This window comes from Puntigrus tetrazona, chromosome 5 (genome assembly GCF_018831695.1).
Source record: "Puntigrus tetrazona isolate hp1 chromosome 5, ASM1883169v1, whole genome shotgun sequence".
NCBI classification, from domain to species: Eukaryota; Metazoa; Chordata; class Actinopteri; order Cypriniformes; family Cyprinidae; genus Puntigrus; species Puntigrus tetrazona.
In genome coordinates, this window is record NC_056703.1 from 15,670,327 (window position 1) to 15,684,606 (window position 14,280).

Genomic DNA, 14,280 nt, shown 5'->3' on the forward strand with positions numbered 1-14,280 from the left:
AGTTTATGTGAACTCAATGACTTAAATATTCATTAGCGATAAAACAGCTTCAAAACAATTGAAATATAGTGCACGACAACTTTATGGTGCTTTATAATGTTTTTGTGCCTTTTGTGGGGCTCAACGATAACATAGAACACTGTACACATTATGCACAATATCGGATTTGGATCGGTCCTGTCTGATCACATCGAATCAATGCATCCCTAAAAAATGTCAATAAATAAAAAACAACTAAAAATTAAAGACTCTCGGGAAACAATTTGCTCACTATAAATAGTCCAAGCACACTTTAACAACAACTGAAGATGATTTGCAAATAGTAAATAGTGTGAGACATAAACGTCAGGTGTCAATGGGCTCATACCCGGTTTTCATCATAAATGATCTGGACGATGCTGCGATGTTTGTGTTCCACAGGGGGAGGTGTCACAGGCCTTTCTGGCTCTACTGGCTTTGCTGCCTCCTCTTCCAGTTGTTGCTAAGACACAACAAACATGACAATATACCTTAAACCTGCAGTCTGAAAGTAGCATATAAACACAGACACATACAATAACAACAATGAACGTTTTATAAACGTGAAATCATGAAGAATTCACCCATTTTGACAGCTCACAAGTTGACTCACAAAGCACGTTGATTTGAAAAGTAAAAACAAACCTTTTTGGCACCCAAATTGAAACCTCTTTCATGTCTTTAGCAGAAATGGTGTGGGATGGTGGTTAAAAGTATGAGCAATAATTACAGCGATACTTGCCTCAGCAAGCACTGCTAATCATAGGGATGAATGACTACAACAGACACAGTAAAACCTCCTAACAGATATCAAAGTGATGTGCAGAGATGTAATATTACATTCACAGAAATTTTGTTAACAAATTTCCCCTGTGACCTTCCATCAAAAACCGCAGTGCATAATTTAAGGTTCTGTTGAAGTGAGACCTTTTAAATTTCCTATACAAGACTGAACAAACAGGTAAAAGACAAAGATCTTTTAAAGACAATATAGACAGTAGTATAGAATGCAAGATAACAGATTTGAGGTCCCGTTTTCACCATCAGGTCAGAAGGGAAAGCACCTTCAACCAGCATGCTGAGAGTGAGAAATGAACGTGTACACTTGCTGCTTATCATGATGCAAGCCTGAAGGATTTGGCATCGCCATCAAAGACCAAGAACAGTTGGCAAAAAAAGGGACAAACTTCTTTCAGAAGGGCAACATTTCTCACAAGGCTTACTGATAAAATAGTGAACAAATACCCAGTCTGCTTGAAGTGGTGATAACCACAGTAAGGGAGACTACCTGTGACGTGGGGTTAAATCCTGGGATAAGCGGGGACAGTGTGTGATAGTCAGTTTTCACACAACTAGCCCCTAAAACCATCACAATGTCTTTATTTACAAAATAAAAAATAGCTTAGAGCTTAAAACAATTCATTCTTGAGCTGCAGCAGTGTTTGAGACCTATTCTCATGCATCTGAGTTTAGTCAGGCTACACACCTGTTTCTTTTTCAGTTTGAAAATCTGCTGCTCGACCTTGGCAATCTCACGGTCAACTCGGTCCATGCTCTGAATCAGCTCCTCCTTGGAGAGTTTGGAGGGCGATGTGTCTGCATCCTCACCCACCTGTGGAACTCCACCTGGGGATGAGGCCTCCACCTTCACACTAAACTGGGTTTCCTGTCCCAGAAAATGAGGAAAAAAAATAGAGAGTATAAAAATAAGTACAAGCCTTCAAATAACCATAAAAAAAATATAATAAAATACTGCTTTGATTTATGGAATGAGGCAGTATTTTAATCTCTTACATCCATACACACACACACACACACACACCTTCTTGATGTCTCCAGTGATTTTAATGCTGTCCTGTATGGTCTGTGGAGGGGGCAGTACAATGCCAGTGGGTTGAGCTCGTGGAAAGTGCGTTTCCGATACATTCTCGATGCGGGGGCGCTTGGCCTCGAGAGTCTCCTGCTCCTGCTGAGCTGGGACAGCATGAAACTGTTGCTCATAACCATGTCTGCGCTCCGGTGGCCTGCAAGGTTGAAATTTTTATGATTAAAAAACCTTAACGTCGAACAGTATTATTCAAAAATGGCACAAACACTTTAAATGCTACAACTATTAACTGATCTCAAAACAATTACTTGTGAATGGCAAGATAACGCACTTCTATTCTAAACGCATGTTGTCAACTAAGAACGGTATTTCTCTGGGATTTGGCTTTATTAGCACTTACAACAATAAAACTGTCAAACACACAAAAACTCAAAAGTTGAAAAGCTCAGGGGTTTAAAAGAAGAAACACACTCTTATTTAAAGGAAGAAAATACTGTCATTTTCATCTTTAAAACAGGACAGAAATAAATTAGAACCATAGTGTTATTTCTCAAGCAGGTGGGGTTTAAGGAGGAGGTTGTGTCACCTCTCAGTCCCAGGGTGGAATTCGGATAGTAGCGAAGGCCTGCGGCGCTGCTGGTCCTGCAGAGGGGTACGGTAGTCAGGTACCGGGAATTCCTGAACAAAACACAGACACATACATCAGATAGGAAGCAATGGGCAAAACAAAAGCACAGGAACCTCACAGATGAGGGCTCAGACGCCTTTAAAGATATGTGGGCAGAAAGACAAATAGTGTGCATGTATGTGAGAAAGATCGAAAGTGATAAAAAAAAAGAAAGAAAAAGAAAATGCACTGTGACAAGAAGGCCTGCCCAGACAGTCCAGAACACACAGCACAAGTCTGTTTTACATTCTAGTAGAACATGGCATCATAAAACACGGGCATAAAGCTGTCTGTAACACAATCACTGCAATAGAAGACGTGATCATCAAACCCTCAGAAAACCACAAACACCAGCAAAGCAGGACCCAGAACAGCTCAGCAACCGAAGCTGCCATGTGTGAATCGTGTCACGAAGCAGTTTTACTCTCAGAGTTAATTGCATTTTTAGGCAAAAAAAAAGAAAAACAACAGCAAGTTCAAGAATTATTTCCATTATTAAATGTGGCACATTTAAAACTCACCAGTCAATGGTTCTTAGAATGACTAGTTGGACTTAAGGATTCCTGTTTAAATTAGGTTAGTTATAATCATATATATGTGGGGGAAACTGTGAAGACGCCACACTTTAGGGGTGAAACAGTTAAACCTGGAATTTTTCCCCCTCATGTTTGTTCCAATTAAAACCACAGCAGAACGGTTTTGTGGCTCAGAGCAGAAAAGCAGTGTTTCATTACTGAATGAATCATTTTTGAATGGAGTCAATGATTCATTAACCCATTCATAAAGACAGTATCACTTGCCTCATTTGGACACATTTGTTGAATAAAGGATTAAAAGGCCCCAATATGCTTTAAATAAAGTTATTTTTTCGTTCTTTGTTTGAGGGCAAAAAGAAGCTTGAAAAGCGACGGTATATTGCTTCCGAACCTTCTGTCAGCCCAGATGGAAGTGGGGTGTAGATTCATTTAAACATCTAAGTTTGAAGGAAACAATAAGTTTATTTATTGTATAAGTTACCGTCTACATTTCACTTTGAAAGAAGAACACAACCAGTAGCAGCAGTATTGTGTACTATTTATTTGAAACATGTATTTGGTACTTGCTATCTTATAATCTTTGCTCGTTCCTTTCATTGGCTTTGGAAAGTTGCAACTAACGCCTTTGTAGAATGTGATTGCTTCAGCTGAATTTTTGAAGTCTTTCTTATAGCTGAGCTATAGTATATAAATATAAATATAAACAAACTTCCCAAAAAGTTGGCTTCGGGGATCCGTTTCGAACTGCCAAAACTAACTCAAATTTAACTTGTTCAAAATTACATAATTTCAGTTCATTCTTCCACGACTTCTCGCTTATTTAAACAGTCATTTGCCACCACCTACTGGTTTTTATATTCAAAACTACCATTGCATTTTTTCTAAATTCTTATTTGTATGTTTAAAAGTATTTTCAACATTAATCTTATAAAATTATTTAAAAAGTGTGTAGTGCAAATCCATTTATGGCATGTTAGCTTCATCGGTCTGTGTAAATACATCTAATGCCACTTCAGATGCAGTTTCTGTGTTTTCTGCTGCAGAAAAATGATATTGAGTTTGATATTGATTTCATCTAAACATTAACAGCTCTACAATGTCTTATTCTAAATGAATTTATTAAAAACAATGCAAGTATTAAATACAAAAGATGACATTTAATAAGGTTAGTGAAAAATGGAAATTTAAGAAACTAAATCTGTTTTGTTAAATAGTACAGCAACTCCTTTTCAGGTAATTATTATTTTAATCAATCCTTTTTTCTAGTCAAAGAGCACTTTATTTTGAGAGTTCTTTAAGTTAGAGTTAACATTTTAAGTTAATATATGTAACTTTATCCAGTATGGGGGAATTGCAACGTTTAAAAATCAGAATCGGTTCACACTTTCAAAATCGGAATCAGCCAAGAAAATAGCTTTTAACTACAGATACCCTGACTGCAGTCACAATAGTAACTCTCTGTAATTACAGTCATTAATAACACTGCTGTGCATAGCTCCTACAATTGCGACAATGAACTGTGACTAATCTCAGGTCAAGCACATCTTAAAAAAAAAAAGTGCGTTATCATCAAGGTTGTCTGTCTCAACTATGTTTGTTTAATGTTAGAAAATAAATACTGGAGCATGATTTTGTATGGCTAAGTCGTGACAAAGCAATCACAGTTGTCTGAGTTGGCTGTGGTACAGCAGGATTAGCGCAAGATCTGCTGGAATGAGGTCACCTCACGGAAATAGACAGACATCAGGTTTCTTCTAGAAGTCACTCACTAGACATGTGCCGGTATTCGATACTGTGATATAGCACGATAATGAATATGCACGGTATTATCGTGGGCAACAAAAATGCATAACAGCGCTGGAAGCTGGGTTAAAGACGCATTTGCACTCTGATGTAAACAAGTACGGATGAGAAGCGCATGAGAACGCGTGAGAGATGTGCCGAATCAAAGTACACATTCACTCTCTGCCAGGAGAGGACCCTGAACGGCCCAAACACAGCCGTTACCATGGAAACAGGCGCTACTTTCTAATTTAAATTGTTTAAAAATCCATTTAGTTTTTTGTATATGCGGTGATGTTCATTCACAGCGTCAGATACTTTAATATTTAGCCATTTGTTTTAAAATTCTTTATTACTCCATCACATTTTACATTAGGACTTCATTATTTAACATTAGTTAATTATTTAAACTCCCAATTTAAAATTATTCTAAACATTCATTGGTCTTTGGTCATTTCTAATTAGTATTAGTAATTAGTAAGTTCCGCAGCAAATGTAGCCTTTGTTCACTGAAAAGTTTGATACATTGATGCATTAATCTGTGTACAATTTTTAACTTTTAATCTTTTAAACATTTTTGTGCATTGCTTTAGCGTATTTAAAATGTTATATATATTCTTGATAGAAGTTAAAAAAGTATTAAACATGCTATGCTGTATTATGACACCATGCTTTTGCAACTAAATTGTAATATTGTGATAATACTGTATGCTGTGATAAAAGCATTAGCAATTAACTGCAACATGAAAATATGATACCAGCATATGCATAGCGCACTTCATGACCATCTGTGTTAGGGACGCTTCTAAACTGCTAACAACCCCAGAACAAACATGGCCATGTTCATGTCTGCAAACAGGAAATGTGTAAATAATTAAGTAATGTGAATTAAAGAGAGAAAAGTGCAGAGAAGAGAGAGAACAGCTGGGGTTTGTTTATTTCTGCTCCTCTACAGTGATCACCAAATTGATTCATAACGTTGAAGCTGAGCCATTTCTGGCCTCCTTTCATTTGAGACAGAAAGGGATGTTGAGGAACAAGAAAAGAGAGAAAATTAACAGAGTTTTTTTTATACAGACAGGTTTGCCCATCATTCGATATAAGTGAGAGCTGGCAATGCATTCACTTTTCTACTAATTAGCCGTAACATGATGCAATCACTAACAATAGGAGTGAAGGTACCTAGGAACACTTCATTATCATTATCTTCATTATCTCCTGAGAGTCACTATTGTTGGCTATAAGAAGAGACAAAAGGAATCGCTAAAATGTAAAAATCACTGCTCTACAATGTACTGGTGCCATGAACAAATCCTTCCGCCTCATAAATCAAGTTACCCCAAAACAAATTCACTGGTAAAAAAAAATCCAACAAAATTGCATAGAAAGTCATATTACATTCATTACTGCCTTTTAATTGGGGATATGCTAGTTAGCATGACAGCAGCGATGGTGGAGCACCATGGTCCTACATCAAAACACATTTTGGCACATTATCGTTTTTGACATAATTATTAGGACACGAGTGAAGTACAAAGCTTTGTTTACAAAATAAATAATTGGTTAGCAGCCAAATGTTACATTGCGCCTATGAAAACAATTCATGCAGAGTGCCCATAAACTTAAGCAACATGCGGCTTTGTGCTTTGTTTTGCAGGCTGGTCACTCCAATGATTACAGAGAGCATTGTTAGTCTATTTTTTGGTAAATGATGGTCTACGCAAGTGCTTTGTTGACAAATTAAACATAACTGGGGGGTGTTTTATAAAGCAAGGTTATTTTACCATCTGCTAAGCCCTGAACTCTCAGTTGACCAACCCAAACCTTGCTTACTTTATTATAAACGATGATAATAAAATATAAACCTATATAATAAAATAAACATTACATCAGTGTTTTATAATTTATATATGCCAATAATGCTTCTCTAATTTTACATGCAAGTATAAGCAAATCACAGCACAGCTATTGTCTTTATCTTACGTGTAGGCAATCTGAAAGGACAGCTCAATTATAAAACTGGATTTTTGTGAAGATTGACATCTTTTGCGTGTTCAGAAGAAGTGAACTTTGTAACATGTCCAGCCTTCATGCCCTGTTAACTATGGTTTCATAACAAATGTATGTTGCATAAAGCATCCATATATGACCATGCCCATGTCAATTAGAGTATTACAAACTTGAAAACTATTGACTTGAGGTACATTTTGAACAGAAATTAAACATGTGAAATTAAATTGTGATCAATTGTGAGTTAACTCATGACTGACTTGTAATTAAATTGCGATTGAATATTTTAATGGATTGACATCAGAAGAGCCCGCAAGCATGCACTGATAGCACTGAAGTAAGCCAACCCTGAAACACAACCTACTCCAGAGGAGGTTATCTTCAGAGATATCGTCAGGTTATACTCGCACACCCTGAAAGTTACCGTTTTTGGAACTGAAAGTTGAGGTTATCACACATACTTTCACACATAACCTGCTTTCTGATCACACTGCACAGGGGCTAATATGGAAATATTTTATCTCACAAGTTTCAGTCTTTATCTCGTCAAATTCAACATTACAGTTACAGTTTGTTGGACAAGGTTTTACAAAGCCCTGGACATGACATGCAGGGGGAAAAAAAAGTTATACATCTGTTCCCTCACTTTAGTTAAATTGTTGCTAATTAGTACTACTTCATTTCATAGATTTCATTTTAACAAGGGAACACATTTAAGAATTAATACATTATAGGATTGAATTTACAAGTTCTGGGAACATATTATTGATGTTAGTCATTTTTTGTGGTATCTTTTTTTTTTTTTCATGTTTATATATATCCGGCTGCATACATCTGTGGTTTTGCACATTAACATGCTGCTAATACAAATTCATTTCCCCCAGCAGTACAATACAAATGTTCAGCTAGTGCACAAGATTTCTTTCCTAACCTTTCTTTCTTTTCCTAACCTTTATTTCTTTCTTTCCTAAAGATATATATATATCTTTAATTTATCTTTCATTAGATAAATTTTTTTATATTTTAATGCAGTTTTTAAAAAATGTGAATATCATCAAAAGCCTAATTTATTTATTTATGATTTAACATTTCAGCTCCACAATTCAGTCAAATATATCATGTCAAAACAATTCTAACCATTTTGTTTAAAAATTTGAAATAATGAAGTACAAATATACAAAAACATACATAAAATAAACACAAAATAAAAAGTGATAAGAACAGTTATATTAAATCTTTCAGCTTAATGCATGACAAAAAAAAAGTTCAAATCATTAATGAAAAGCCTAATATGTATACTGTAAATACACTGTATGAATACAATCATGTAGTGTATTGCTAGCAAACGTTAGCTTAGCCTATCCCTTGCGTAAACATTATAATATAATTTAACGTTTAATAATAACAATTGGTATATTAAGCAACGACATTGTCTGATTCAGCATTACAAACAGCTTTTTTTAGTGGGGTCTGAATCAGATTCAACTCAACAGGTGAACTGAACTGCTCATGACACTGCTAATCTAATCCATTCAAAGTTCATGTACCCATTAATAACTTGAGCTCATCTAGCAGCAGATATGCTTACTATAAAAAAAAAAACAACATCTACTCTAGCAATAAAACTTTAGTACGTGTGAACGCCCCATGACACAGCACTCGCTATACAGAGGTGAACAATTAAGTGGGTTGGTCAGGCTGTTAAAAGAAAGGAGTTAAGCTGTGTGAAGTAACTAACCATTTGTCAAATGCATCTCACTATTAGAGAGGAGACTGACCTGAGAAAAAAAAGGCACTAATGTGGGTTTAAAGCACATGGGTTGTTGGTACTAACATCCTACTCCAGGTATTGACATATCAGGTTAAACAGAGGATGTTAGGCTCTTTTCCTGTTTATAAACACAGCAGTATTTAGGCAGTATCACAGAGTTATTTAGGACTGCTATGTTATAAAGAATAGGTGGTTCTAGTCTAGTGGCTGGGGATCTGTGCTATACACACAAAATTAAGTTCAAAATATGATAGGCAAAGCAACAGCGAAGTCACAAGGATATAGTTCTACTTTAGCAGCATTCTCGTTTTGTGGTTTGTAGGCAGCGTAATGTGTGGAGCGCGTAGGGGTGTGTGTGTGTGGCACTCACAGACGGGTGGCGTGTGGAGCTGAAAGTGTACTGGACTGAGTGAGGCGGGTAGCGGCTCTGCTCGCTGCTGAAGGACCCCTGGCTGGGGGGAAAGCCTGAACTAGACATGCTGCAGCTGTCTGATGGGGTGCTGGAGGCTCAGACGGGGCCTGGAGCACTGCTACTCAATCACGGGCTCAACCTTGGCATGATTGTGCTGCTAAACCACCTGAGGAAGAGAGACAAAAAGAGGAGGAAACATCAGAATATTTCAAGAGTCTAACATTCTAAAGGAATGAGTCTGTCTTGGGTAGAAACTCTTTCCATGACCAAGCAAGCGTTTAAAGGGCTCAGATCACAATGTGTGACCAGTTGGCAGCCATTTCTAGTGACGCAACATGCGTTGTTTCACAGGATTGCTATGCAAATGTCCTGCTTGATTTCCAGAAAAAGTTCTAGCTTCCAACAAACAACCAACAAAAGACAGTTTGATTCTTATCAAGCCCATGACATTTATAATGATCACATCAAAGAAAAGGACTTCATCAAGTGGCATCTGTCTTTTTAAGAATGGCTCACTGCTCCATGACTTCTGCTGTTGTTTTTAATGTTTTCAAGAAAACGTCTTTACGTACTTTACAACAGAAGGAAACATAAGACCATAACAGCACTTAATAATAATAATAACAATAATAATAATAACAACAATATGCAGTGACTATTCAAAACATTATATTTTACAGCAATTACTCAATACAATACTTGAATTATTTCTTAACATAAAATACTCAAATTTTAATATTATATATAATGTCATTCAAAACCTCTATGACTGACTAGAACAGTTTTTGACTTGCACTGCACTGATATTTACGGTCCACAGAAGAACTAGGGACCTATGATTTCCGCAATATGAAAAACTCGGAAAGGAATTGAGGAATCCAGTCATAAGGAATTTAATGTATAAATTGGTATATGACGGAATTTATTACATTTTGGATGGATTAAAAATAGGCCATTACGCTTAAATCAAATCATGATATTTTACTAGTAACTGTAAATATTTAGCTGCAAAAATACCATTTAAATATGAATCCTGTATGTTCTGCCTGTCTCTGTAAATAAATAGCACAGACACACAGTTTTGTTTACTACACACATAATAATGCATGAGTGATGTTTGCGGAGGTTCAGGCTCAGTTTCAGATGCTGTGATTTCAGTGGGGTGTGAATCTCCACTGGTTTCATGATTCAATTCGATCACAATTATCATGTCAATGATTTGATTCATTTCGATCTCAACATATCAAATTTATTTTGAGCATTTTTACATAAGCAGGCTACTTTTTAAAATACTTATATTATTATGTTATTAATTATTGTTAGGAATTCAAAGTAGGCCTAAATGTAGCTTCGAAACATACACGCAAATATAATGTAATAAAGTGGGGAAAAAAAATTATGAATTTAGTCTAGTTCCAAAATGATTTCTCAAGTAAACACTTCTTCAAAACTTTAGCCAAGTAATTATTAGCATATCATGAGAGTGTATAGTAGACTGAATGACACAGAAACAACCGACCGGCTCATTTTGAGTCAGTACTGTTTCTCAATGTAATGTCTTGTGAAAGGACACCTGTTGACCTTATGCTCAGTGCTAGTACTATCTGCGACTGGACAGCGTCCACTTCTCCTGACTCACGTCACGTAGCAGCAAAATGCAAGAAAAGAAGATGCTACAGCAAACCACTAAAAGCTTTGGGAGAACAATCCACAAGTTTTCCATCATCACAGAAAACCTGTAAACCCATTAACAGCTGTGCTTTTCAAACTCCTTTACTCTATATTTAAGGCAATGCATTAACTTCAGAGCAAACGCTGAACCATACATGTGCATGTATTACCATTTTGTTTAACCGTTAGCTAGCATGCAGTTTTTGTATATCCCCAAAATAAATGTGTGTTTCACAAAGACCTTTTCATATCAGGTCAAAAGGTCAAGAGCAGTTATTTGCCTTTTTAGAGATCACGGGTCATGCTTCAATACACACTCAAGACCTCTGTCCTACCTACCAACATGTGAGTTTGTTTGCATATCCAAATCAGTCAGCAGGAATCTCCACGACTGGAGCCCGACCCAGAGTGTGTGCGGATGGGATTTTCCATACACACTTCCAAATGCTTATCTGTCAGAGGCCGAGCAAGAACACAGCCTAATCATGAAGAGATACAGCAGACCCATTGTTTGATATGTCCACACTTCACTTTTATACCTTTTTGTCATCCTTTCATCAACATGCACCTCCGTCTTAGTGTTCCCATTTATGCATATAACTTTATGTCATCACTTCCCCACAAAATATGTCTCAGGCCAAATCAAAAGATGTTCACAAAGAGCACTAAACTAGCACAGAGGTAGTGTTCACCAAATACAGAGTCATTTACAAATTAAAAACTGAAACACTAGGAAAAAGCTATGTATTCAGCACGGGAGAGCAGACAGAAAGCACGACACTCAAACATCCCGCAAAATCCAGGATTTGTCAAAAACATCTGTCACGCTGATATCATTTGGCCCCATCAACACAACTATAGAATCTCTAAACATGACGTGTCAAGCAAGGTAGAAATTCGTTTAAAGAAAGTAAAACTGAAAGATCCACATTCATTTGTGCTTTAACGATGATCTGAGATCAGTTCAGATGGTTAAGATTACATTAGGGAAGAGGAGGATCAACATAGATCAGCATTAAATGGCAAACCCTCCCAGAGGGAGTCTCTCTGCTGGCCAACCTTAAAGGCATAGGTCACCCATAAATTGCAATTCAGACAAAAAAAACTTAAGTAGTGTTTTTTCCTCTACAATTACAAGCTAATATCATATTCTTTAAAATAAAGTTTTAAAAGTGTATTAAGGTCTGCATGCAGTCGACTGTAAGAAAAAAAGAGAAGGGGACCAAATGGTTGGAGAAATCTTGCATCTGACATTTTATTTTTAATAAAATGTTGCATCTACAAATAGAAAAAAAACAACATATGCATGTATGAATTATTTAAAATCAGATAATTAATCTACAATTTCTATTTCTTGCTGCCTTTAACACGTTTTTGTATCTATGCATCTCATATAAATTTGGAGTATCAAACACCACATACGCCACAATAGCCTTCACAGCCACTGCTCTGCAGCAAAACAAACCAAGTGTAGCCATGTCACTTGAACATAATAATCAGTTAACTGATAATCAGATCATTTAAAAACAACAACAACAAACAACTTTATCAAGATGGATGAGTGAGAGGATATTTAAAAAAGTCACAATAGGAACAAAACCCCTCCGAAACTTAGAGTCAACGTGGCAGCTTGCCTCTGAGTATTTTCCGGCGCTTGCTTGCTCGCTAGTGTAACTGTGCCACGCTTGGCTTCATACGCGGCAGCACAACAGTTACACGTCCCGTGTTCCACTCCACTGTCCCTCAGCCAGCACATTAGCCAACGCTTATAAAAACCAACTGCAATGAGAAATGGGAAAAAAAACAGGCCTGGCACGCTTTACAGGCACACTGTATCTCTCCTGATGGCAAACCTAATTAAGCTGCAAGCGGTGCCCCAAACAAAGCTGGGTTCTTATGCAGGGTCAAGACAGAGAAAGGTGTTTTATAATCGACCAAACAGCATTGCTTTGGAATTCATCTATGAATTTACCCACACTAAAGGCAAATCAACCCATGTCTGTCACCTTGAAGAGAACAGTACAAAGTCTGAGCTGTAAGTGTCAACGACAGAAACTTTTTTTTATTCTTCTATGCAGTTATGCACATGCTCACTGTGAACTTCTGCTTTAATGACCGTCTACCCTAATTAACATGTCTGAAAAGTGTTGAAACCGTGTTCACGGGGGTTTCTGCATGCTAATTGGCATTTAGACATGCCAGATGTTGACACGCACCAACAACAAAAGTTGGGAAGTGAATCTCATCAGAGTACCTTTAACATCTTTCACACTGTACTACTAACCAGTCATGAGGGGTTGGCGGCTGGAACTAAAATGCTGGAAGGTACTTTCCCTTTAATATGTCTGCCCTATTACGAACCCACTGTGTTTAGCTCTTATGCATTATGTTTGTATAAGGGTGCTAAACTGACGGGGCAATATGTGAATATTTAGCTACAAAATGTATTAAAAATTGTCAAACAGATACTTTTTCCCTCAAGCATGCCTTGTGAAATAACATGTGTGATCTTTAAGGTTGATGATTACAACATAACTCCCTTATAGATAATGTTGCAAATAACGGCCGTTAGTTGTGAATCGTATAGGTGCACAAGTACAAACTTTAATTAGTAATTTCCAGACATCATAACTGACGTACATGCAGCAGGTTTCTCGTTTCACGCGTTAACGTTACAGATGCAAGAAAAGGATACCACACGTATGAGAAGTAGCAGCCCATTTGTTATGTGAAAGAGCAGACTTTATTAGTGGTGATTTTCTGTAAACTCCAGGCTGTGGTGTGAAGTCACATTAATGGCGTTAGCCAGAAAGCTACTGTTAGTTCATACGAGGAAAACTATTTAACCGGAAACCACATGCATAACATAAATGCCTCGGCTACACAGAGATGCAAATTCACCCAAAAGAGAGCATCTAAATTAATATATCGTGCAGAATAGGACGGGAAAAACAGAAAACCGCCGTTAGCTGAATGTTTCACCTTTGCATTCAAACCCGCGTCGCCATCTTGAACATAAGAGCTCAGCTCTCACTAGCCTGCGTGTAATTCACCACAAAGCGGCCAAAATATTCGCATTAAATAATACACTCACCTCATGTCCTTAGGGACACCCCAATAAGCGCTGAAAGGTGAGCCTGTGCGGTTCAAACGTGCGGTAATGTAATTCGTCGGCAGTGAGACTGCGCGAGCACTCACACACACACTTCAAACACGGGCTAGTTATTTGTCCTCACTGAGTCGTGGATATAAAGTCCAGTCGCTTTCTATATGATTCTGCGTCAGAAATTAATATGCGTCACAAGTCTACCGGTTTCTCCTTGCTGAATGCCCGGCGGCTTGCATTTTGTGCAGCTCTGGTGCACCTGAGGAGACGAAGTGAAAGAGTTTTTCTCAAGCAAACAGGATGAAGCGGTGTGACGTTCAAACTCTCCCCACAGGCGGCCTTCACCCCACCCAAACCTCAATCTCCGTATATTACTGTTATACCAGAATTGTAGCAAATAAATGTTTCATAAAAAATAATATTTTAGAAAAGAGCAGATTCCAGTATTAATAATTGTTTTACATTTGCTTCCGCCTTTA

General features: G+C 37.3%; 1 protein-coding gene across 11 annotated transcripts in view; it reads right to left on the reverse strand.

The window, feature by feature from the left end:
- The window catches only part of ncor1 (nuclear receptor corepressor 1), a 67,836-nt gene extending 53,726 nt beyond the window's left edge, over nucleotides 1-14,110 (reverse strand). For all 11 annotated transcript variants that reach the window (XM_043240392.1, XM_043240405.1, XM_043240399.1 and 8 more), the window contains exons 1-6: nucleotides 13,790-14,110; nucleotides 8,983-9,190; nucleotides 2,433-2,524; nucleotides 1,841-2,042; nucleotides 1,505-1,684; nucleotides 368-481 (exon numbers count right to left, since the gene is read on the reverse strand). In XM_043240392.1, coding sequence (XP_043096327.1) covers nucleotides 368-481; nucleotides 1,505-1,684; nucleotides 1,841-2,042; nucleotides 2,433-2,524; nucleotides 8,983-9,090 — 696 coding nt within the window. In that variant the 5' untranslated portion in view covers nucleotides 9,091-9,190; nucleotides 13,790-14,110. The remainder of the gene's footprint in view (nucleotides 1-367; nucleotides 482-1,504; nucleotides 1,685-1,840; nucleotides 2,043-2,432; nucleotides 2,525-8,982; nucleotides 9,191-13,789) is intronic.
- Nucleotides 14,111-14,280: the final 170 nt, after the last annotated feature.